A 26430-nucleotide genomic window follows, 5' to 3' on the forward strand; every position below is an offset into this window, starting at 1 on the left:
ATCAGCTCTACCAGTTTCCGTCACTGCCGCACACGCAAAGGCCAGCTGATCATCATGCGTGCATGTGCACCGGAAACCCGGAAGAGGAATGGATAACACTGTGCGTGCCAGGCGACATGGCTCCGCGTGCCACTTTGGGCACACATGCCATAGGTTCACCATCAAGGATCTAGATTGTATTAATAACCATATCAGTAAACATTCTTTGTTCATTTAGAAAAAGAAATTCAGAAGAAGAAAAGACAGGCCTATCCACATTTTTTGAGAGAAATACAAAAGTTAAAAAAAAAAGGTTTTAAAATTATTGTTATTTTTTTAAAAAAAAAAAAACTGTAAATCTCCAAAGGAAAAGCATCTTTAGGAGCTGTCAGAAACCACCATTAGATGTAAAAAGATCTTTAAGATTATGGTTATATTGAAACTGAAAAAAAAAATCCAATCAAGTTCAGCAAATATAAATTCCACTGAAATTAATATATCTTTGGTGGCAGTTTTTCACAGTGGAGAGGCACGGAATGGATAATAGAATTCTAAAATGATTTTTAAAAAATGTGTCTTCAAGGTTTCTTGTATTTATAGTTTGGATTGTATCCCTCAATACTCACCAATAAGCTCCTTGTTACGCACATCTAATGCCATATTTCTCAGGGCTGTTGCCACAGAAGAAACAACTCTATCATTGTCCATTCTTAGCAATTCCACAAGAATTGGAAGTCCTTTCTCTTTCCTGACAGCAGCTCGAATATAGGCTGCAAACTGTTGCATAAAAATAAATGTTATTTATAAGACTTTTCTCACTTATGAATCCATCGAAATTACTTTTCAAAACGTAAATGTTTATATCTTTTCAAAATTTATTTTATAACTTTTCAAAGAAGTTTATCCTAACTATAAATGGGAATCCTGTATCCAGTTCCCATTAAATTAAGTGTGGGTTTGGCACTGATTGAGCATCGGAAGGCTTCTTCTTATGAGTCACAGAGAAATAAAATGAATTAAAATACTAAATTATGTGATCATTGTTTCAATAGCCATTAAAGATGCAGTGACACATAGAATAAAGATAAAACGTTTGGAAAGTAAAACTGCTGAAGCAATTTAACATAGCAGTATGTTATTTATTTATAAGTATCTTCCAAAGTGGATATTTTAAAAAAATCTCTTGGAATAACAAAATACTTTGTAAAGTAAGATTGACGACTCTGCAGAACAGAATTTGAAGGGTTTACTACATTGGTAGGTTCCGGATCCCGTTGCAACTGGTACGTGTAACGGGGCCCGGTGTCCACCACATGAACGCACACAACACACACACACGCACCCTTACTTCCTGCAATGCTTTGCAACGCCTCCGTGATACTCCAGCTGCTCGGCAGAGTGTCACGCAGGTACCGTACGCTCTATGCGGGGAAGCGCCGAAGAGCTCACATATAGGTAAGGATAGTGGGTGGGTCCTGCAGAGCACCGTACTGGAATGGTACCAGGTGCTCCCAGCAGGCACTGGTACACCCGTACCGGGGCGTACCGCCTGCAACCAACCACTGGTTCAGTACCTCTATCTTTCACTCTTTGTTACTTTTTGCTGTAAACCTAGCTATATTTCAGCAAAGTTAATTAGCTGAATTAAATTCTTTTTCATTTTCTAGAAAAATGTTAGATTTTTAAATTTTTAATAGAATATAATCTAAAAATATGATAAATGATACTACAGAGTTATAAAATTATATTCAGACAAGGCCATCCAGTATTCTTAGCAGAATTTGTAATGCTCCTCTCTTGGAAAAAAATATATTTTTTGTTTTTGTTATATGCTGTAAAAGATTAGATTTCAAATAGCTAATTTTTAAAGAAAGATTAGGAGGGAAGAGTGTAGCTTTGTCCTTGAGGTGAGGGAGAATTTGAAACTGGAATAGTGTTTTGCTGAATTGCCTTTTTTAAAAATAAAAATCTACAAGATACTTGTATTTCCCCATCTACTGTATATAACATGAATATCTGGGCAGCGGAGGCTGATTGCCTTAGCCTCTTGCTAATTGACTGGAAGCAAGGATTTCAAAGAATGTAGCCTATTTCTGTATTAGAACTGTGATTAAACGTAAACAACTCCTGCAAGTGAGGTGATGCTGAGCCTTAACTAGGCTTCTATAACTCAATATATTTTCTCTCTCCCAATTTCCTCCCTGCCTTTTTCTCTTTTACTTTTAAATATGCACATAGATTTCTATGTTTTACTCTGCTATTTCTTGGTTGTAATTGGTTCGGCCATAATTGCTACAAATAACTAGGACAGATAACTAAAAAAACCCTGAGTAGCACTAGAATTTTAATGATATTACAAGAATATGAAGCTTTACTATTTTATATTAAGTCTAATACCTGCTGAAGCCCTGCAAAGTGTTTGGGCTAGGGTTATAAGCTAGTATTGTATAGCTTTACATTATTGTACATTCTAGTATTACTTATGCTTTTTAAAGTTATCTGTCCTAGTTATTTGTAGCATTTAGGTTATTCATTGTAAAATTAATCGTAACTATAAGATTCTCTCATGTTTTAATTCCTGCACTTTGTAAAATTTTAGTCTTACCTTATTTTATCCTATCCGTTTGATTTTTTAAAATATTTATGTCTGTTTTAGAGTAATTGTTAGGTTATTAGTTCTATGCTGGTCTGTGACTGAAATAAAATTGATTGATACAAAATGTTCAAAATATAAAAATATCTTCAGATGCATCTTAACATTTAACATTTGTTTGAATCTAGTCATTGGATCTGAAAAGAATGCAATGAATAGTCAAACAACTCTCTGATTTTCAACTTCTATTAAACAATGAATGCTGAGGACCAATTGGGTTTGTTCAATTAGCCTATATATAAAGGCCTAACTATGTATGATTGACAATGGTTGGAAAAGCAGTTCTACATTTTGATGTAGAGCTGCAATATCCCTACCAGGCTCTCCAAACCATGCTGTTTGTTGTTCAGAAGGACAGAAGATTGTTTTGAGGCCCAAATATTACTTTCCTGGTCTTGCAATTGTTGTTAATAGCAACAGTAAGGTCATGAACTACATCAGCTTCAAGGCCAGCACAATTCTTCCTCTATTCTATTACTATATTAGAAGCCTGAAAAGGCTGGGAAATATTCCTAGCATGCTCAGGGAATGTCTAGTAACCATCTTCCTTTTCCTGATAAAAGATAGGTAACAAGGATTCTCAGGTGGCTAAGAAAGAATGTATACATATACATTCTAAATACATATACATATTTGTCCTTCAAAATCCCATCTTCTTTTTCTACCCCTAAAATATATCCCATATATTTTATAGGAGGCCCTTCCAGACTTCACAGAATTGCAACCTAATGTTAAATGTACAGATAAGTTGCAAATGCACTGTAAAGAGTCAGGCCAATTAATTTTACTAGCTGAATAACAGTCATACGATCCACTTACAGATTTAAGTTTTGTTAGATTGAAACACTTTTAGAAACATTTCAGGAGAGACATTTCAGGAGTGATTTCAAGCAAGGTTCTTGGATTTAAAAAACCCAACTGTTTGCAGTTTTCTGCATATTGCAGAATGGAACAGTATTGCAAACTCAGACTGCAAATTGTACATTCTAAGTGTCTCTCCAATAAAGTATAAATGTTGCAAAGGCAGTAGGAATGAACCACTCCCAAGTTTCATACATTACCTTCCAGTTGCCTGCGGAAAGATTCTGAAGAGATCCTGCAGAACCCTCCAAAGTGGCTGGGTTGGAACTTTCCGCTAGAAGAGTTAGATATGGTTTTACTACAGATGGGTGCCACAACATTTCCACGCCTTTAGGAGATTTGGACAACCCTGGTATTGGACCAACTCCATCCCACTGTACAAAATAAGCACAATAAAAATATTACATTCGAACGGTTATTTCTTTTGATTGTGACTCAATGTTCTCATAAAAAGCTTCCACTGTAATATAAATAGATAATGGAAAAATTATTTTGGTTTTCCTAAGAGGGTTATGTGAAAAAAAAGAAAATAACCTGATCCTCTTGGGAAGTTTTTTTCTTTTTCTTCTTCTTTTTCCCCCAGCAGCTTGAATCAGAATCTTTGCTGGGTGATTCCTTTCCCAAAAAGTCATCCAGCTCACTGATGCCAAGAAGGCGGGCTTGAGGAACCTCAAGTTCCAGACGATAAGAAAGGTTCCGAAGTGTGCACACACAGTTTTCGACTGTCTAAATGTGAAACAGAAGCGATTCAAAGAAATCCAAGAGTAATTTGGGCAAATACATTTTAGAGAATATTCAGGGAATAAATACGTTGAAGAAAGAAAATATTTCTCTAAGCATTGATAGTTTCACCATCACAATTCAAGAGGGATTATCAAGATGTTTCTCTGTAAATTTTCACTTCTCCAAGTAAAGCAATGAATGTTAAGTTTTCTAATCTTTTAATATCAAGTAATGCTACCCAAATCATATGGAATGATTAATATTAAAAAATCATGTTAAATTCCTTAAGTACTGCATTTCTCAAATCCTGAATTTGTGATATTGAAGTAATAAGAAACATCAGTCCTATCTGAAATTTAATAAACATGGTACCACAAAGATGACTCTGTCTTTTTGGCTGTATTGTGATTGCCTTTAAAAAAAAACTTTGCTGAAATAATATAGATATTTTAAGATGTTGTGGTATATCCCGATTGTTTTCCTTGTTTTGAAGTACTAACTTAATGAATTATTGTCAGTATCAGATAGTGCTAATACAGATAACACCCTCCTGTAGGTGTTCGCAAACTTTATCACAGTGAATCTTCCCTAAACAACAAGTACAGTTTAGCTCTTAAAAATGCTAACTTGGAATAAGGGGTGAATAGGAACTAGAAAAGGATAAAAAGAAAGCAGCAGCAGCAACAAAACCCTTGTCTGTTTACTTAAGTTTTCTGTCCACACAAAAATATATTAATGATGACATTACACATACAAAAATTCAGTGACAAAAAGGCAAATTCTGACTGAAATAATATAGACATCTTTCAATTCTACATATCTCTTATTTGAAAAGAAAATTGGTAAATAAAACATTTGCATACCTTACTGTCATAATCAGAAGTGTTCACACATGTATGGATCACATATAACAAAGAATCAATCAATCCTTCACAAGATCTCATTTGTTTCCTTGCCTCTTCTCCTGCAGAACTTAAATTCCTAAGGCACAAAAGAAAGCAAAAAATACAGAACCTGTGATATATGCACGGGTGGTTTATTAGCTATGCCTATACAACAAATTGATTATAGAAGAATATTTATGCAAGATGATACTACTGACTCCTGGGGAAGTATAAAAATCTGGAAGTGTTCAGTTCCAGTATGATATTATTACCATGTTTCCCTGAAAATAAGACCTCCCTGGATAATAAACCCAATCTGGCTTTTGAATGTACGTGCTAAAATAAGCCCTCCCCCCAAATATTGCAGCCAGGAAATGACCATGCTCGCCTCCTCCTGCACCACAAAAATAATAAGACCTCTCCGAAAATAAGGCCAAGCGCTTATTTCAGGGGTCAAAAGAAAATAAGACCCTGACTTATTTTCAGGGAAACACAGCATGTACACATAGTTTATGGATAGTTCTGACTAGTTTTGCTACTTTTTACTTTTGAATCCTTCTCAAGAATCTAAGATAGTTAAACACATTATCTGTTGTTGTTGTTTTACAAGGATGCTGTTGCTATTGTGTGTTAACTGAGCAGTTAACCCAAACAACAGTTTAACAGAAACTCTATTTTCAAATGGGCAACAACTAATATTGTAGAAACAGATTTCTGCCTCCCTTTCCATTTCTCTGATGTGCTCTGGTGTTTACCTGCAACCCTCTGGAGTTCATTCGGAGAATATGAACAAAAGGACAGAAAAAGCCATTTCAGTGGAGAATATAATAGCAATAGTGGACTAGAATCTCCACTATTACAATACAACATATTTCATTTTTCTCTAAGACCATTTGTATTTGGAGAGAAAATCCAGAAACTTTTACAATATTTACCAAGCCACAGCTTTCTTTAAACATTGTATCAGTTCACACTGATCAAGCTACATGTTCAAATTTGACATAAAATCTGTGAATTAGATCTTTAGCATCTCCCTTCTGAGCCCCAAAACTATTTTGTTTCAAGTATCTCTTTAAAACCCATCTATTTTGGCCTTCTCTAGCCATGTTCTACTTTAATTTGATGGTTAACATTTTGTGTGATTTTTAATTTTTTTATGCTTATTGTAATTTGCTTCTGGATTTTCAATAAAATATCTGTTTCCCATTATTTATGTAGATACAGTAGGTGCCTGAATTCCTCAATAGGGAATTAACCCTCCCCATTTATCCGGGCTTGGGACCGGCATATAGATGCGTTAATATCTATATGGCTGGGTTGACAATACTGTGATAATTTTGCTGCAGAGTCATAAAAAGTAGCTTGGCAACAAGAATACTGTATATTATATACTACATTGCACCCTCTTGGAGGTCATATGGATAACATCAATGATAACATTTGGAAACCCCATGGTACCTTTTTATATATGAGCACTGAAAATTTGAACTGATGGAGTAATGTTTCCACCCTATATATAACCACTAAGAACTGATATACCACCTGCAGAAACAATTTAGGTTCTCTTTAAGAACCAATACAAGAGGCAAGATCAACATCCAAGACACTGAAGAGGCTATAAAACAACTAAAGCAAGGCACAGCAGGTGGAGTAATGAGGGCATAGCAGAAGCACTGAAGTCAGGAGGTAAGCTTTGCTAAGAACTGTGCTCACTAATTATGCACACTACTAATTCTCCACTTGCTGATCTGAACATCAAAGCAAGCCATCGGAGTCCCCATACATAAAAAAGAGGGGGTACAACCACAAGTGCAGAAGTTACCATGGTATCAGTTTACTTTCTACAGCTGATAAAATATTCACATGGACAATCAACTCCAAATACAAAAACAAAGAGAACAAGACTTGCTAACTTCTCTCCAAACTGGGCTTGTTATCACCAAATACTTATATTACATAATGTCATGGAAGAATGAATGCAGTTCAGCTAGCACTGGCCACTGAGGAAATGACAAGCCAGCTCCTATGAACCAATCAGTTGAGTTTGCCTCAAAAGTGAATTATAAGAGGGTTTCCCAGAGTGCACTGGGTATGCCAAGATTGTATCCCATTCTCATTTCTGTTTAATACTGCAACAGATGCCTTCATGGAAAAAAAAATCTTCAGTAATAAGCATGGAATTGAATATGGCCAGGGACAGCTCATCATTGACTTAATGTATGCAGATGACATTGCAATATTTGCCATGGCAACATGGTCATTTGGATTGGTAATCGGTATGGAAAACAGGAAAATATTGAGTGGCGATGGCTCATGAAGAGTCGTATAGCTAATGAACTACAATTAAAAATATTCAAATATTTCAGCTCCATAGTACAGAAAAAGGAAGTTCTCTCAACACCTCAGTGTAGCTGAAGTGATAAAAACTAAATTAGTGCCACCATCACAGCTTTTGGTTAACTTATTTGTTGCTTACTGTTACTGTCTCTTACTGTCTAACATTACCGTGTGCCAGTAATAGCTAATGAATTCCAAAAACACCTATGGATGTAGCATGGGGATATTTGCATAACTTTTTATTTATTTACATCCCTTTGTTATTTTTACAAATAATCCAAATTGGCGAACATATTGCTTTTCCTATTTTTCTCAGAACAATAACCTCTTGAGAGAGAGATGGGAGGGAGGGACCCAATATTGGGCATAGTTTACTCCCTGCTAAGTATGCTGCAGAACATGACTTTGTGGCTGGAAAGTTCAGTGCAAGGCACCAAGGAAAACCTGAACATTGAAGCTGAACCACTCCTCCTGTAGACTGGATCTGAATCAAGCAAAAATCACAGTAATGGACAAAGCAGTTTTCCCAATGGCAGCCAGAGAAGTATACACTGGTTGTAAAACTATATTCAGTCAATTGTGATGTTGGGAAATCAAGTTGTGAGATTTTGTATGATGAGAAACAGCACATAAACACCACCAACAGATAAATAAAGTTGGTCATATGATGGAGCACAGAAAATCTAATATTTACAAAAGAGAAAAAAGAATCATTCCCCCCCCCCCTCTTAAATACTTCCATTTTGTTCTTGTGGATCAGCAATGTCTTACCCAGATGTGCAATCACTAAAGAATGAACCCTATGGCATACTCCTTGCCATCTGTTGCGGCCTGCCATGTTACTTGACACTGTAGGGCAGGGCTATCAAACTTGTGGGCTGGACATGCTAGCCACAACCATGCCCGGTTTAGCGAGGGGGGGAAAAGTCATGATGCTGTTATGACATGAGTTTTGACACCCCTACTGTAGGGCATGGTCTGATTCAGAAACAGATCATAGCTAAGGATTGTCAGCCAAAAGATTTGGGAATTTGAAATTAATATGTAACAAATCCTCAACTTGTTACTACTTAGAAAAATGGTGAAGAGCTTTATTTGTAATAGATGTGCATGGAATATTCTTCTGTGAAAGGTTCCTGCAGGCTGGCTGCAGGCTGGCTCAGAAGACCTGCACAACTAATTCAAAGGACTGAAGAAAGAGGCATACAGTACAACCACAACTTTGGAAAGAGCATTTTCAAGGAAAAAAGACCCATGAATGGTGTTTCTGTGGAGATGAGTCAGAGGTGCTGTTACTGTGGAGTTCACTGAATTTTAGATGCCAAATGATGAAAGAAAATGATGTAACACAAGAGTGGAGGGGCTACTTCTTCCATCCCTGACGCTGCACGAAGCAGGCAATGCTTGCTAAAACACAATTACATGTTAAGTTGCTATGATTTATTGCTTGGCATGATCATAAAGAAGATAGTAACTTCTTGTTTGTTCTTTCCCCCCTGAACAATCACTTGTTTTTTCCTACATAAATTGTTGATAATAGCCTGTAGGAGTTTGAGGATTAGTAGTATGCTAGGACAAAGCAATGACTGAATACGGTAAGAATTACATTATTTGAAGTTGAATTTCATGCCTTCCCTGTCTGTCAACAGGTTCCAATTTTGGTGCTGGCCATACTCAACAGTTACAGAGGTGAAGATAAATGATGAGGCAAGAAAGCGGTAATTGTCATCCTTCATTTTTGATCGGTTCCCTACTTATCAAGAAGCATGGAACATAGCAAGCAGCTTCTGCTAGCCTTCTTTGCCAATCTAAGTAAAGCTGGAGATAAAGGAATGGCTATTTGGTACACATACCTACTCAGTCAAAACTTGATGATGTCCAATACAATATCCAATAGCCATTGGGATAGGCTTAAAGGTGAAATGAAATAATGTTTATTGGGTCAATGACCAAGAGTTTGAGGGTGGGTTTCGTCATATGGAGAGAGAGATCCCTTGGTCATTTATCAACAAGTTTGGAGAGGGAATGGGCAGCTAATTCAAAACAAAAGCTTTTACATCCAGTAATCACCCTAATAAATGTATCAGCCGATGAGCTTCCAGAAAAGATTCTAAGTGGTAGTGAAAGGGCACCTTACTTGAATGGCAACTGAACTGAAATCTCCACTGAAGCTGAAATTGCTCGAACCAGAGCTGCTAATGCTGAAGGGGCAAAAATCATAGGTAAAACTAATTCTGTAAGAAGCAAAGACACCTTATCTGACTCCTATGTCAATAGTACCACCTGCTTTTGAACTTGACATTTCAAAACCCTTGCGAGCCAATATGAAGATCAATTAGTGATGAGAACTTAAGGAATAAGGTTTCCATACTGTTGTAAGATAAGAAAAGGTCACTTTTGAAACATAAAAGAAGCCCACTGGTACTAGTAAGTACCTTTTATCCCAATATTTTATTTATTTATCAAATGTATGTAGCCAGTCATCTCACCAAAGGCAAACTGATAAAGACCAGTAACCAGGAAACAAGTTCTGAACTTCTGGTGCTTGATAACTAAGGAAGATTATAGAGTAAATTGAGTGGGTTTTTAGATTATGGGGTGAAAGTTTAGATTTATTTTAGAATCTTGATTTACAGAATGCAGTCTAGATCGAAAAGTCTTCCCCAAAGTAGAACTGAAATTGTGTGACTTAAACAATAGACTTCCATGCAAAATTGGCATATCTGGCACTCATGGGCCTACTGAAACACTTTTGATAAAATATGAGAAGTGATTAAGTAATTAAGAGGGAAAAATACAAACAAAACTCTCCAACAAACCATTGGGCAAAACCAATCACTTAGAACATACATACTAGCTATTATTATATTAATTTTGATGGAAGTTCCTTGTTTTAATTTTGCAATGCTTGCATTACTAAAAACCATACAAACATTGGTAATATGCTACAAAACTATGATTTACCTTAGACAACCTGTTGTGTTGCGCAGAACTAAAGAAGTCTGGAATTTAATTTTATGATCATCATCAAAGGAAGAATTATTCCATCCAGAATGAGGAACTATCACACTGTTTGTTAATGTTCCTAGAGCATCTCGGATGATTGTCATTTTTACTGCATCACACGAAGACAGGTTCCAGAGGACACCTTTGGAAAAAGGATATATCAATCACATGTTGTAAAGAAAAGATCAAAAAGCATATCAGCTTCAACTATCATTTCGAAAGAGCAAAGGACTGACAATAGTAAGCCCAGTACAATTTTAAAAAACAACGATCATAATGTTGGCAATTCTAAAGGAATGCAACCATTGCCAATGCTTAACATCAAAATATCCTCTTTTTTCTATGTGTTTTTTAGTCTGCCAACTTGGACCACTGAATATATTACAAAGAAGGAGTTCTTACTAGGTCTATAAAACATGTAGTGTCATAGCTATTGACGATTTTATAAATCAGGAAGAATTTAGAATGGAATGAGACTGGAGTGCAAATAGTGAATTGATCCAACCGAAACAGCAATCCCACATCCATTTTCCCTGGAGTAAGCTCCACTGAATCCAATAAACAAATATAGCATTGTGTACTGCTTTATAAAGGTTTTCCGATATATTTCTGTATATTCTAAGGAATGAAAGGCACCCGCTATTTATAAAGGAAATACAGAGCTGGAGTGATTTAGGAAATATATAAGATTTTTGACTCAAAGTATTGTTAAAATTGATTCAGTGTTATAATGGTTTAGTTATTTTTTAAAGAATCAGAATATAAAACTATCACTTTGATGGATTTATTGTAGGTGAAACTACAAAAGCTATTTTTATAAATAATGAATATACTGGAATTATATTCCTTATCTTCATGAAGATTGGGGGGAAAAGAAAGAAAAAGGAAAGAAGTATTGCATGTATCAATTCGCAAATAAAGCCTACACTTCTTTGTGCAGCTCTAAATAATACACCAATTCATAGCCCCAAAGAAACATTTAGGACTTTTTCTCTTGAAAAAAAGGCAAATAAGGGTGATCATTATAAGTGTACTCAGTGAAGCTTGGTGTGGAGAAAAATAAACGAGTCTTTCTTTGTCTTTCAAAATTCTGAACAGTGGGGTCATCCAAGGAAGCAAAATGTGTGGGATTCAGAACAGACAAGAAATACTTTTTAAAACACTGGCAGAGTTAAAACCAGGTAATCATGCTGACATATCCTGATGACTTGTTTGCTTGAATGGCTTTAAAAGAGGCAAATTCATGGAAGATAAAAGCCCATTATTGGCTACAATCATAAGCCTGACCTAATGTGTAGCACTCATTGAGTCACTATAGTTTGTAAGAGAGTTGGAGTAGTTTCAGCACACATTTTTCTCTAACAATCTTCCTGAGTTAACATTTACTTCACTGTTCAAATTTAATACTTGACAAATATTTACAAGAAGATAATTTGAAATAACAATAATCTGTCTCACCAAATTGCAAAATATTTTTTGGGCCAAATATCTTTCACAATGTACCATATTTTTTGGATTATAAGATGCACCTCTCCTACCCCATCCAGTCTAAAAGTGGATGAAAATTTAGGTGTGTCTTATCAACCGAATACCAACGTTTTGGGCCTCCCAAACCCTTTGCACGTCACATTTTTGCCCTCCCCGGCCTCCCAGAAGCACATTGCAGGCAAAAAACAGGTGCGCTTTTGGCAAAAACGGGCCATGTGGAGCGCTTCTGGGGGCTTGGGAGGGCAAAAACGCAATGTGCTAAGGGCTTGAGAGCCCAAAAATGGCCCTGTTTTTGGTGAAAATGCGTCTTGTGGAGCACTGCAGACTGCTTCTGGAGGCTGGGGAGGGCAAAAATGCGACACATGGTGGCCAAAAACTATTTTTTTCTTGTTTTCCTCCTGTAAATTTAGGTGCATCTTATAATCCTGTGCGTGTTATAGTCCGAAAAATACAGTATTTTTTCCCCTTAAATTGTTCTGTAAAGGTAAAATTTCCAATGTCTGGAACTTCTGAGCAGCCTCTTATTAACAAATATTCTGTTAGTACATGGATACTGAAGAAGGAATGAATAATTCCAACATTTCTCATTTTATGGTTCTTTCTCCCTTGTCAACAGATCCCAAGTCAGTGTTAGGGCAGCAAAAATAGGATGCTGTCTATTAAATTGGCTGTCAGCTTTTCTTCCCAGAATCCTTTGTGTGACCAAATTTTGGAGAGATTTTTCTCCACTAATACTCCCAACTAAATAATACTCCCACTACTTCTCCACTAATACTCCCAAACTTTGTCATAATTCATCACTCTATAGCAGGGATAGTCAACCTTTTTATACCTACCGCCCATTTTTGTATCTCTTTTAGTAGTAAAATTTTCTAATTGGCCACCGGTTCCAGAGTAATGGTGATTTATAAAGTAGGGAAGTAACTTTACTTTATAATATTTATAAGCAGAATTACAGCAAACCTCTACCGCCCACCATGAAAGCTGGAACGCCCACTAGTGGGTGGTAGGGACCAGGTTGACTACCACTGCTCTATAGAATTGTTTTTATTATATAATATTTATTAATTTTATAGGTATAATTATTCAACCATTTTTGACTTCTTGGTATAAACAGGAATGCCACAAATAAAATCTGAACTAAAAAAATCCCTAAATGTTGTCTTGACAGTGCTATTTAAAATAACTTCTCCAATATTTGAAATGGGTAATATAGTCTCTCCAGAATTTGAAAAATTGGAAGAATTTTGAGAACGCAGTTGATTTTGTTACAGTTTATCTCTTTCATTATAATTTTATTTCATAACCTCCAATAAACCAGTAGGCATCTTCTGTAAAGAAACTATAGTGAAGTGTTAATTTTTATAAAATATAGCAATACCACTTAGACTTAGATACCGTTTCATAGTGGTTTACAGCCCTCCCTAAGCATTCACAGAGCCAGCCTATTGCCCCCAACAATCTGGGTCCCCATTTTATTGTCCTTGGAAGGATGGAAGGCTGAGTCAACCTTGAGTCGGGGAGACTAGAACTGCCGAACTGTAGGCAGCCAGCAGAAGTAGTCTGCAGTACTGCATTCTAACCACTGCACCACCACAGTTCAAAATATGATTTCCATTCTTTTACCAATTCAAACATTAGGCAACCTGTTGTGTGAATATGTAAAATTTGTTTCCCTTCTCTCTTCCTTCCCTTGTGCTTATTACAGGTAGCCCTTGACTTACAACAGTTCATTTAGTATCCAAACTTCCAATGGCACTGAAAAAAGTGACTTACAATTAGTTTTTGCACTTACAATCATTTCACCATCCCCTTGGTCACATGATCAAAATTCAGGTTCCTGGCCACTGATTCAAACTTATGATGGTTGCAGTGTTCTGGGTGCTGGTGAGGGTCACGTTAACTCTTTTTGTGACCTTCTGACAAGAAAAGTCAATGGGGAAGCCAGATTCATTTAATAACCTTGTTACTAACTTAACAACTACAGTGATTCATTTAACAAATGTGGCAAGAAAGGTCGTAAAATGGGGCAAAATTCACTTAAAAACTGTCTTGCTTAGTACCAAAAATTTTGGGCTCAAGTTTGGTCTTAGGTCAAGGACTAGGCTTTATAGTTATAGAAAAGGTAAAAGATTTACAGGCCCAATAAAAAGACATTTGCATAATAGTTATACATATAGTCCTTTTTTAAGGACAGCTGGCTTCCAACAAGCAGAGTCAACAGACAAGCCAGCAATAAAATAGTAAGTCACAGTCACGTCTTTTTTAATGACTGCAGATGATTTGCTTAGCACTCATTGGGAAAGTAAGGTTAGAATTCTGTCATGGTCATGTGATGACTTACTTAATGACCATGCTGCTTAGTGACAGAATGGTTACCCCCAATTGTGGTAGTTAAGCAAGGGCTACCTGTAATAGACAATTGGAGGAGAAAGTCTTTATTTACAAAGATTTGGGGCAATTATTCAGCATATACAATGGGCTGCAAACAGGAATATGCTTAATTAAAATTGACATGGTTTAGTTGCAACTAATTACTGACATGCTTGCATTAATATCTCAGAGGAAATGGAAAATGCTATTTTTCATGCTCAGTGCTAAATACGACTGATGAGTAACGGCACCACAATAAACGTTTGTCCAGGTGCCCCCCTATTCTTTTCTCGAGGCAACTAATCTAACTTTACATTGCAAAAATATTCATAAATATTCTAAAAAGAAAATATAGGAAAAGACACGTACTGCTTGAATCACTTCTAAAATGACTAAAATCTTCCTACTTTAATCACAGTTGGCTCCAAAATATTCTATATCATTTCTGGCCACAGTTTTGATTCAGCTTTACATTGTATGATTTTGATTCAGCTTTACATTGTATGATTTATTCTTTAAACAGTAGGATAATTCTGTTCTTCAGTTATTACAAACAGTCCCTAACCTCTGGCAAAGATACCTGAGGGAGAAAGGAGAATAAATGAAATTTCAATGAGAATTCTAATAAAAATGGGGAATTGTCTTAAGATCAGTTTCAATGTCATCACAAAATTTATCATTTTGAAACCAAATTTAAATATAAAGTGTAAAGAACACATTTAAATAAATATTCATGTATTCTTGCTTGTACTTGCAGGTGTAACACACCAGGAAATCCTGTTTTAATTTGAAATTATGCTCTTCTGTTAATTTGCATATGCAGAATCAAACTCACAGTGTAAGTATAATACCAAGTAGATAAGATTCCCCCCATCGAACAGTACTGTTTTATTTTTAACACGAGCCTAACATTAAACTTAAATCAGACTAGTCTGAGGTCAGCATCTATGATTATTAGTTGTGTCATTTTCCGGCTGCTATGCTGAACTATTTTCCATCCAGCAGTGCAATTTATTGGAGGTTTGCATCTGACGTTTATGTGCAGGGCAAGCTGTCGTAGGCATTCGTGCAGAAAGAATAAGTTGTCCCTTGGTGGAGGTTTGCCTACATGCAAATTTCTGCCATTTGCGTGCTTATTGAAGCATAAAACATCCATATGTGGCTCCATCAAAAGAGAATGTACGTAGCTCAGGATTGAACTATGGAGTCCTTAGTGCTCTCTGAGCTTAGTTGTTTGCAGATGTTTCGTTACTTGACTAGATAACTTCATTAGGTAACAACATTAACAGTACTTTGAAAGCCTGAAAGTAAGATTCGTCTGCTGTCACTGTATGCGCTTGCATGCACGGAACTATCCCCCCTGCACCCCACCCCCACCCGGGGTAGTGGTGGTTCACAAAGCCAGAAAGGTTGAGGAACTTTGCTCTAGGCAGCATTTTTTCCTCTCATCCATCAAGATTTTTCCCACATGGCAATATATTATCCAACTAAGTATCATCATTCACGAAAAACATGAATACTAGAGTTTGAGAGAATCATGGCAATATTAGAGATAATTTTATGAATATTACATTGAATATTATGTAAAATATTACGCATACCTTCTGGCTGTGCAATGGAATATTCAGAATCTTTGGCATTAATGCATGATCCATGACATGGATGGAAAATGTACTTTGGCCAAAATTGGCATCTGTTATATACTAAATTGCTTGTGGGACTAGTTTAATAACATTATGCTATTTATGTACTCTTTTAATTTAATCAAATTATCATCTAAGTAGTTAGTATAAGCAACAGTTCAATAATATCCTGAATGAAATGACAAAGAAAGAATATTTGTACAATATCCTTGGGGGGGGGGGGATAGGGATAGGTACAACTTGACTTATGACCGTAATTGAATCCAGAATTATGATCATACATTGTGTTGGTCCCCATGTGTGTGCTAGATTTTACGACCTTTCTTGCGGCAGTTCTTAAGTGATCCTAAGGTTGTTAAATGTACACCACAGTGTTTAAGCAAACACGTTTAAGCCAATGAATGTTTGTTGTGTGAAATGGAAAAAAAAACCCAGTTTCTGGCAATAAATGTTGCAAATTGTGGTTGTATGACACTTAAGACATTGCAAATGGCTGTAAAAGCAGGCCAATTGTCAAATGTCCAAAATGCAAATACATGACTGCATGTGAGCGGAAGTGATTGTTATAACTTTGAAATTGGGCCATAAGTAGCTCTAAGAAGATCTGTCGTAACTTTGCAAGAGAAGGACTTCCTGCAGCACTATAGCCTTCAGTTGCAATATTGTTGCTCAGGGGGACATTAGTATTTTCCCATCTTTTCTTCTGACTACTGAGGTATATATACCAGGATTGGCAAAAAATGTTACTAGAATTCCAAATTTCTCTTTTTTCAAATTATTGGAGCTGCCAAAAATAGCTGTTGTAATATTATTCTCTATCGTAAGCAATTATATAATGATTTTTGTTTCTGTCTGAGTTTTGGAATGGAGAAATCCAGGAAATAGTTATCAACTCACTGTATTTGAGTATTCAGAGTGAATGACTAAGCAGTGATGGAACAATTTTCTAGGAAGATTGAAGGTTTCGGGTTAAGTAGGTTAGAAGCACCAGATTTAGGGAAATAGGTTAGAAGCAGCAGATTTACTGAACTAAAAGTTGTCTATAGAGAAATGGCGAACAGAGATATTTTTCAAGGATATAGGGGAGCGAAGAAAAAAAAGTCTATGTTATCTCTCTCTTCTTTAATTTACTCCATGTATTGCAGATTTCCTTGTTCTTTACAACTTGTAAAAACTAACAACATTCCAGAAGTTCAATTTGGCTAATGCTTAATGCATGCGTCACACTCTGTATAGCAGAGCGAAATGTGTGAATATTTTCTAACACTGTGAATAATTTTCTAAAACTGCAATCAGCCACGTATACTCAATCATGTGTGTCAGAAGTTAAGATTTCTGAATTTGAAAGGGATTATTTTAAAGTGAATAGTTACAGTGTTTAGGAGCACAAACTACCCATAAGATAGAAACTCCCTAGCTTGCCAGTACTTGAATTTAAAATAAGATATGGAGGAAGTGATTCTGCCCACAGATTTTAGATTCAGCTGGTGTCAATAAGTGTTACAACATTGTGTTCTCACAGAATATATTTCCCAAATTAGGAGATCAGTCTTCCCTATTGACATTTGTAAATACCACCGGATTTCAGCTTCCCAAGGATTAAAAATATATTTAAACAAGCTTGGATTAGTAGAATAGGAGAACAGAATTATTATCATTGCAGAAAATACACAGCACATTTCTTAGTCAGAACACACAATGAAATCATATAGATATACTAAACATCTTACACTGTTTAAACAATTTCTAGAGAAAATATAGGCTTTTAGGCAATATTTTAAAATTTTACCTGAGTTATCAATATAACCTTATAGAAGAGATTATTTGTAGTTCAGGATTGAACTGTGGGGTCTGAGCTTGGTGGTTTTCTTATAGACATTTTATTACCGAAATAGGTAACATGATCAGTGCTGCTGAGCACGATGTTATCTAATTTGGTAATGAAGTGTCTGTAAGAAAACCATCAAGCTCAGAGAGCACCAAAGATCCCAAAATACAATCTTATGCATATCCAACCAGAGGTAAGGCTTACTCACATATAAATGTCATAAGAACATGCTGGCCAGAACTCATAGGGAAATGACCTGGATATGCAAAACACCTGGAGGAAATCAGGTCATTTAACTCTGGTATAGGTCTCAGTGAACCAAACAGACACGGCTTAGAACTATGATAAGTATTTCTCCCCAAATAAATGATAACTATTTCAAAGGAAGGCTTTTTCTTGCACATATATATTCATTGCACCTGACTATACACCATTTATTTCCTATCTGTTAAAAATTACCTGTGACAAGTTCTCTTACTTCTGCATCAATTGACTTTCTTAGCAACCGTAAAAGTGCAGCTATTCCACCAACATTTTTCATTGCGATCTTATTTTCATCTGTAGATTTCCCAAATACCAAGTTCCGCAGTGCCCCACAAGCATTCTTCTGAACTTCAAGAACTCTGTGGTCTAACAGGTCAACCAAGTGCTTGATTCCTCCTAACCTGCACACCTATAAATTATATTGAATAAAGGATTCAGTGAATATGTAAAGTTGAAATTCTGGAAAAATACATTTTTTCTCACACAAGTTGCACAGACCAAATTTACTTGTCTGCCTATTTAATATTTGGCATTTCTGGGGGATATACATGAATTATGGTATTTTTTGGGGTATAAGACGCACCAAGGTTTTGAAGAGGCAAATTTAAAAAAAAGTAGGTAGGTAGATAGAGGGATAGAGAGGGAGAGAAAGAAAGAGTAATACAGTAGGTAGGTAGGTAGAAAGAGTAGTTAGGTAGGCAGGTAGATAGAAGGAGCGAGAGAGAGAGAGAGAGAGAGAGAGAGAGAGAGAGAGAGAGAGAGAGAGAGAGAGAGAGAGAAATACAGTAGATAGGTAGGTAGGGAAAGAGAGAGTAGGTAGGTAGGTAGATGTTTCCAGGTATATTTATCCATGTGCTGGAGAAGGAAATAACTGATGAACCTTAAGACTTTGTTTCTGCTGGCACAGCACTTGATCAATGTAATTCTCGTCAGTTAAAAAGCTTTCCAAAAGGAAAAAAAAAAAGTTTTTGTACTCTGCAAACGTCCGAAAAATGGCCCGTTTTTCGTGAAAACAGATTCTTTTTTTTCAAATAAAAGGCATGGATAGCCTTGGGGGGGCTTGCAGAGTGCTCGGGGGGGGGGGAGAAATTTTTCACAGTTTTTTGTCAAAAAATTGCATGCATAGCCTTATGGAGGCTTAGCTGGGGGCTGGGGGGGGGGGGGCAAAAAACGGCCTCATTTCTGCCTTCCCCAGTCCCCAGGAGCTCTCTGAAAGCCTTCATAAGGCTATGCACAGCCATTTTGATGAAGGGGGTGGGGTTTCAGGCGGCAAAAAATGCTGTATTCAGTGTATAATATGCACCCAGATTTTCAGTCTCGTTTTTGAGGAAAAAAGGTGCGTCTTATACTCCGAAAAATACGGTACACATATTTTAATAAAACCGATTAACAGTAATTTCATAAACATGCTTGGCTGCATCACAACTGTTTAGAGACACACTTTTCTCAATCTTAAAATCTTTCATATGATTATAAAAACAATATTCCCAATTCCTGGCCACACAAATATTTGGCTGTTCTGACTGCAGATGATGGAAGCTTTGGTGTAACACTTCTAAAAGACAACATGTTGAAGAAAGCTTTTAGGGAAAATTATTTTTTCAAGTATCTTTATATTAACGAAGGGAACTGCAACATGCACCGTTTGAAGTTTGTGGTTTGAGATATCCATAAAAGAGGCATTAATCTGAATTTTAATCCCTATATAGTATATACATATAGTTTTTATATGAAATATCACCTGCTAGTGGTTTATAGATATATGATAATAAACATGGCTTTTTCAAATGTTCCAAGCTCAAAGCAAAGGACATGATATGTGGGAGTTTTGTTTTTAAGATTGGAATCAAATACAGTTTTATTGCAAAAAATCAGCTGCTTCTAATGTTTTCATTCCAGATGTTTCAAGTACTGTCTGCTGTTCTGAACTTTGCGATTAGGATTCACCCCCTCTCCATAAGTTTTTCTAGTTCAGTCAGTAGAGCAGCAGACACCTATTTTGTACTCAGTGCTATTGGTTTGGAGTAACTGTAATGGACAGATGTAAAGAATGGAGTGCTGAAAAGAAAGTCGCAAGTAAAGATTGCTTGCAGCTACATTTCTGCCAGCGTTTCTGGATACTTTTTTTTTAATGTTACTATCGGCAATGAGTACATTGTTTGACCCTCTTACTTTCACAGCCTCTGAAATCTTTCATGGCCTTTAACTCAGACAATTTATTCAATAATTATTCACAATTAACAATGTGCTTCTTTTGTTATTATGGTTTGCTACACAGTCAGCCAGGTGTTCAGACTGGATTTGGAATTACTATCTACCCATTGAGACTTTTCCACGGACTTGGAATAGATAGATGTGGATGGTTTGATGGTGTTACAGATATCATTGCAGGTTGTAAATTGTTCTGAGTAAAGCTGACTGTTGCAATCTACTAATGGTGAATTTTGTTAATGCCAATGGTTTTCAAGTGGTACTCCATTCATTTTGGCATTGTTGTTATTATTATTAACAGTAATATATTAATTATCAAAACCTAAAGATAGGTCTCATTTTGTCAATGCTGCAGATATAACTAATTTGAAGGAACTTTGATCAAAATGTTATGGGAAGACAAGATAATCTGTGCTACGATCTACAGGAACTGGCCAACTTAAAAAAGACAGAAAACAACATAGGAATGAAAATAATGTAGTATTTTTTTCTGTTTGCCAAGATGGCTTGTTTATCTCATACTGGAAAGCAAACACTGGAAATAATGTAGTTCAAATCATCAATAGCATACTTGCTATTTGAATCACTAAGAATAAAATCTAAGAAAACATTTATGTTTTTGTCGTAGAATTTGGAAATCTGTAAAACTCTATGCTGAGGTTTTTTAATTCCCCTGTAAATAGAGAAAGCATGAAAAACAGTACTAGAAGCACCTTTCAATTTGTTTATCTTGAAATTTGCTTAATAAGATTATACACACACACACACACACACACACACACACACACCTACATACATACATATATACATACATATATTATATACTTCCTTATATAAATACTGCATTGGGAACATGAGAGAAGTGTCCAGAGAGATGGATTTCTTCAATGTTTAAGAGGAGGCAAATAATACTGGAAAGCATACTTTCAGTAATTCAAAGTTAAACACTATTCTTTGTACTATTATTTTCCCTTTCATATATTCATAAATTTCACTAAAAACTTCATAAATATTCATACACTTGTTTTAAAGAGCTACACTGAGAGAGAAAATTGAGATTTTAAAAATCTCCCCATTAGCCTTATATGCAAATATTTAAAAAATGTTCCACTAAAGTCGCTAGGGTTGGCTTCTAAATATATGAGCCAAATATTATAATGCTAATAAGGGAAATAGCTAATTACACAATGGTTTTCGGGTGACCATAATAAAGCTTCAAAACATGCTGCATTTCCATTACAGGGTTTCTCAATTCATAGTTTACAGTGTCTAACCTGATGTGTATTTCAACGTTAAGCCGTATGTTCTAATAGTTATGAAATATCCTTCACTAGCAGTTGATCAGTAAGACCTGTTCCATACCTCAGTTTTTATTTTATTATCTCCAAAGCACAGGTGCTGTAGGTAGGCTGCAGCGTTGGCCTGAACTGATGGGAACTGGTGCTGAAGCATATGAATCACTTCTGGCAACTCTGGATCCCGCCATGCAAATTCTCTTCAGTAGATAAGAAAATTCAAAGGAAAGAGTGAATGTATTGTTATTTTATGAGATTTAGAAATTAGCCCCTAAGAAAGGTGGGTTTGGGGATGTGTGTCATGTAACATTTGTATCCAATGATAGTTTGAATATTTGGATATCAGTAACTGAACTTAACTAAATTACATCAGATGTGAAGAACTAAAAATAAAATTGAAGGAATCACTTAAGGATTTATTTTTATTATTCTAGTGCTAATTGCATGAAACTAATTAAAGCATCATTTATACTTGCCTGGGATCTTTCTGGATGCTGTCTATGGATGGAGATCTTGTTGTTCCTTCATCAGCAGGGACTGCATGTTGCATTCTGTTATAATTCGATTCAGACATCCGATAATGAAGTGACCTATAGGGTTCTGCGTAGGTAACTGTTGTGTTCAGCGCATAATTATTTCTTTGGTATGTAAGAGTGCTACGCTGACTAGATGATCTTTGTAGATTTCCAACACCTGGTATACCAAATAATTATGAGAATACTCCCCTGTACAATTAACAAACATACCATATATATAGATACCGACATATGCTTTGTCATTGTCTTCCTCGTAATTCCTTTTCAAGAATGTTAAAATTATCTTGAATGCTTCTCTCTCTATTGGTTTGTGAAGAATGAAGCTAAGCAGAAGATAGCTGTGACCCTAAAATAAGTTGAAATCTTCCTACATCAGACTAATGCAGTCTTTCTCAACTTCAAAACTTCCAGAATTCCCCTAGCCAGCATGCTGGGGGGGTAGGGAGAGGAGGGATTCTGGGAGTTGAAGATCACACATCTTAAAACTGCTGAAGAAACACTGGATTAATGGGTCCTAGGTTCATCATTATTTTCTCTGCTGAGCTAATCAAATGCTTATGAGTTTTAAAGGCAATAAACCTATTCCAGTACTGCTCACATTAAATATATTTGGAAATAAGCATTGATCAATACTCTTAAGGTTTACTACTAAATAAATATCAATAGTATTGTTCACACAGTGGAAGAGGGCTTATGTGAGAGACAAATTCCACAATGCCTTTTCTCATATTGCTTGTCATAGATCTACAATCCTCAAGATCTTGATGGGATTCAAAGGAGAGAAATAGTTGAGGTACTTCCTTCTGTGAATTTCCTTAAGATATGTTATTTTAGGATGCAAAATACAGTGTTTGTGTAAAAAAAATATTTTGAAGTTTAATTTCAGTACTGATCGACTTTTTAATCTCTTACACTTTATCTTCCAAATGGGTTAGTCATAAAGGTGATAAATAGAGCTAAATCCAAATTTAGCTCTTCTTTGAAGTTAATCAACTGAAATTAATGGAATATAAATTAGCCATGACAAAAACTGGATTTGGTCTGCAATATATAATGCATTTAGTTAATGACTTGTTTAGAACTAGAATAAATTAGGCCTACAGTAATACTTTCCTATATTTTCCTCCCTGCAAATCACAGCATCTGCTCCAAATTTGCTTTGCTTTGGTTTTTTTAAAAGCAAAGTACTATTTTTTTCACTAAGCCTTCACACTAAACAGTGTTTAATGTTTACATTGTTTTATACTTTTTATCAAAACATAGGGATATTGTTTCAACCTCAATAGTTGCCTTGAGCAAATTATCTCCAAATCAGCCTACTTTATCCTATGTTTCTGGATGAAAGGTGGAATATAAATCTAACCATAACAATAAGAATGTAATGTTGGTATAGATGTTTTAGGACAACAGAGAAATAACAACTTCAAAGTTACCTGAGCCAGTTCGATATAATGCAGTTTGGGATCCTTGTGGTACATCACCTGTTCCATGGCTTGGACTGTGGTACACTGGACTATAATAAGGTCTACCTTCATAAATGGGAGTGATATGTAAATCAGGAGATACATTAGAACGTAACTCCTGTCCAAGTTGACTATGTTGACTAGCATATGAACTCCTTAAGCCTACAAAAGAATAAAACATAAAAAAATAATAAATGGCAATTACCATGTAGGATGATTACCATGACTAAACTTTTTCTTCCTCCAGGTTTTTGTCAGTGCTTGGGGGAAAAAACAAAACCACAAGAAAAGTTCACAGCCCCCAAAAAGGAAACACTGAAGTAAGTAGGAAATAATTTAAGCTAAATAAATTCATATCCAGACTTACAGACTTTTGGAATGAATTGGCATCCTGTTATTTACTGCCCTTTATTGCTCCTAAAATTTTCATTACTTACTAACTCACTTCTTTCTGAATGGACTACCCAGTTTTCTTAATCAGTTTTTCCACATGATTTAGGAACTTATTTTTCTCTTTTGGTATTCTTGTTTACATTTGGATCTAAAGTGAAAATTTCAGATTCTCTCCTGGTACTTTCTCTTATTTATAACTCATATGATTTTAATGCTTGTTTAATCTTCATCCTCAAGTCCTCAATCTCACTGTTATCCAGATCTGTGTTCATTGTTCAAGTTGACAGGGAAATAAAATATGTGAAAATTGATGTACTGTAGTGCTATTATAGTTAATAATATTTTGTTTATTACTTGGTATATTGCCTTAGGTTTGGAAAGCAATCCCTTCCTTAAGTGATCATTCCAACATAAATCAAAAGTTGCCATATATGAAGCAGCACAAATAAAATGGCCAAACTAGGAAGTGCATCACATTTACTTCATTTCCAGTTCTCTGATCTGTGGATATTTGCTTTTTGATCCTTTAAACCAGTGAAGCTTTCTTCACATTTGGACTATATCAGCTTCACTGTGTCAGAAGGTTCCATGAAAAATGTGTCCTTACACCTGCAACCTTTCTTCTGAAAAGTTTGCCAGCAATATTAAACATTTAGGCAGTGTAAGAACCAGAACATCTTGGATTTTGAAGGACATGGCTGTTGTTGCTGTTATTGAGAAATAAAACTTTCTTCACACCTCAGAAGTCTCCTGACCTTTCTCCCCCCACCTGCCCCCAGTTTTGGTGGGGCTGCCAGGCCAAGCTTGTTAACATATAATACAACCTGATGTAGTGTTTCAATAGATTGACTGAAATAAGAATAAAATCAGTGAGAATTTGGAAACATATAGTAGCTGTACATTGGGTACATAATGAACAATTCCCCACAAACTGTAAGTTATCATTTTTAAATTATTTTTTCCTAGCTCCATATGAAATTGTACAATTGAGACTGTTAAACATTTAAATTTACAGTGCATATAAAAGGCTGGGTTTATTTTACATCTGACAACACAATTCTATTCTTCAAACAGATAAAAAAAGTTTTGCAATTTAAATATTTGCTTATTTATCTATCATATTTGTACACACACGCACCCTTTCCATCTCAGTTAAGTTATTGTGGACGGTTTACAAATATGTGGTTTAAGAGATATCTGAAGATAATTTATCTCATAAAGCCATTGTGAATGGTTGTTAAAGAGTTCTGAAATAAAATCCCATTAATATTAACATGGCATACAACTTTTTTTTCCTATTATCTATATGAAATAGCAAATCACATAAGGACATTTTTGGAAGTCTAAATGAGATTGATAGATTCAAAATGAAATAGATAAAGCAGAGGTACTGAAAAAGGGAGAATGATCATGGAGGTTCTTGTGCCTACTCTTAAAAATCAGATTGGTTTCTTGAGGTATGAATAACCAACCAGAGATACTGTCTATTGGATGTTAAGTAGCTTCTGTGAATTAGTCAGAGATTTTCCAAAACCAGTTAGTAAGTGCTTTCTATTAGAGAGGTTAATGACTGCAATGTATAGTAAGCTGAGTAACTTTGTTCTGTAGAAATTATATAAATTATTTGTATTCTGATAATCAGGGTTGATGATTACTAACTTGGAAAGCTTTCAAAGGAGAAATCCATGGAAGGCAGACCCTTTGAAGCTTATTAGTTTGAACATTTAATATTACTTTTATGCTGGAGCAGCATGCCTTCAACTAACAGCAAGAGAGCATCAAGGCTCCATCTGCCTGTGAGCACACTGGAAACATGCGGTTGACCATTTCAAGAAATAAAATGTTCGATTAAGATGGGCTTTGGTCTGATTTAGCAAAGTCATTCTTATTATATCAGACTTGTACTATGGGATTGCTCCATTAGAAAATGTAATTGATTATGATACCAACGTATTTGCTTGTGGAACACCACTAATTATTACATACCACCTTTTCAGCATCTTTTCAGTTAAATTAGCATCTAAAAAACAACTGTCACTTCCAGAGAGGAAACATCCTTAACCAATACTGTATAGAGAATAGTGTTAATTCTACATAAAAAGAAATCCTATTATAATATAAGCATTTTTATATTTTGAAATATGTATTTGCTGGCTATCTTTAATGACAAAATGGATGATCACTTTTCCCCCTTTTGCTTTTTTTTCACTTCTTTTGCTAAGCTATAATCTGCTACAATAGAAAAATAGAAGGCCATATAAAGTCATATTCTTAATCATTTGGAGATTTATTCTTTATGTTTCAAATTTAATAAAAATAAAAATGCTTCAAGTATTACACACGGAAGAATCAGAAATACATATTGTAATGAATCAAAGAGTGAATAAGGATTTTGAGAAATTCAAGTACATAAAACTTTGTCCACAAGCTACTATTATGGTAGGGCAATAATTTTTTCTTCAGGGAAGAACACAAAGCATGTTCAGGAAATAT

General features: G+C 35.5%; 1 protein-coding gene across 4 annotated transcripts in view; it reads right to left on the bottom strand.

The window, feature by feature from the left end:
- The window catches only part of PKP4 (plakophilin 4), a 143654-nt gene that overhangs the window by 12493 nt on the left and 104731 nt on the right, over positions 1 to 26430 (bottom strand). For all 4 annotated transcript variants that reach the window (XM_032211078.1, XM_032211085.1, XM_032211069.1 and 1 more), the window contains 9 exons: positions 23515 to 23706; positions 22022 to 22238; positions 21613 to 21745; positions 18235 to 18448; positions 10402 to 10585; positions 5080 to 5197; positions 4028 to 4219; positions 3694 to 3867; positions 606 to 756 (listed from right to left, as the gene is read on the bottom strand). In XM_032211078.1, coding sequence (XP_032066969.1) covers positions 606 to 756; positions 3694 to 3867; positions 4028 to 4219; positions 5080 to 5197; positions 10402 to 10585; positions 18235 to 18448; positions 21613 to 21745; positions 22022 to 22238; positions 23515 to 23706 — 1575 coding nt within the window. The remainder of the gene's footprint in view (positions 1 to 605; positions 757 to 3693; positions 3868 to 4027; positions 4220 to 5079; positions 5198 to 10401; positions 10586 to 18234; positions 18449 to 21612; positions 21746 to 22021; positions 22239 to 23514; positions 23707 to 26430) is intronic.

The sequence above is a fragment of the Thamnophis elegans genome, chromosome 1, assembly GCF_009769535.1.
Source record: "Thamnophis elegans isolate rThaEle1 chromosome 1, rThaEle1.pri, whole genome shotgun sequence".
In the NCBI taxonomy this organism is placed as follows: domain Eukaryota; kingdom Metazoa; phylum Chordata; class Lepidosauria; order Squamata; family Colubridae; genus Thamnophis; species Thamnophis elegans.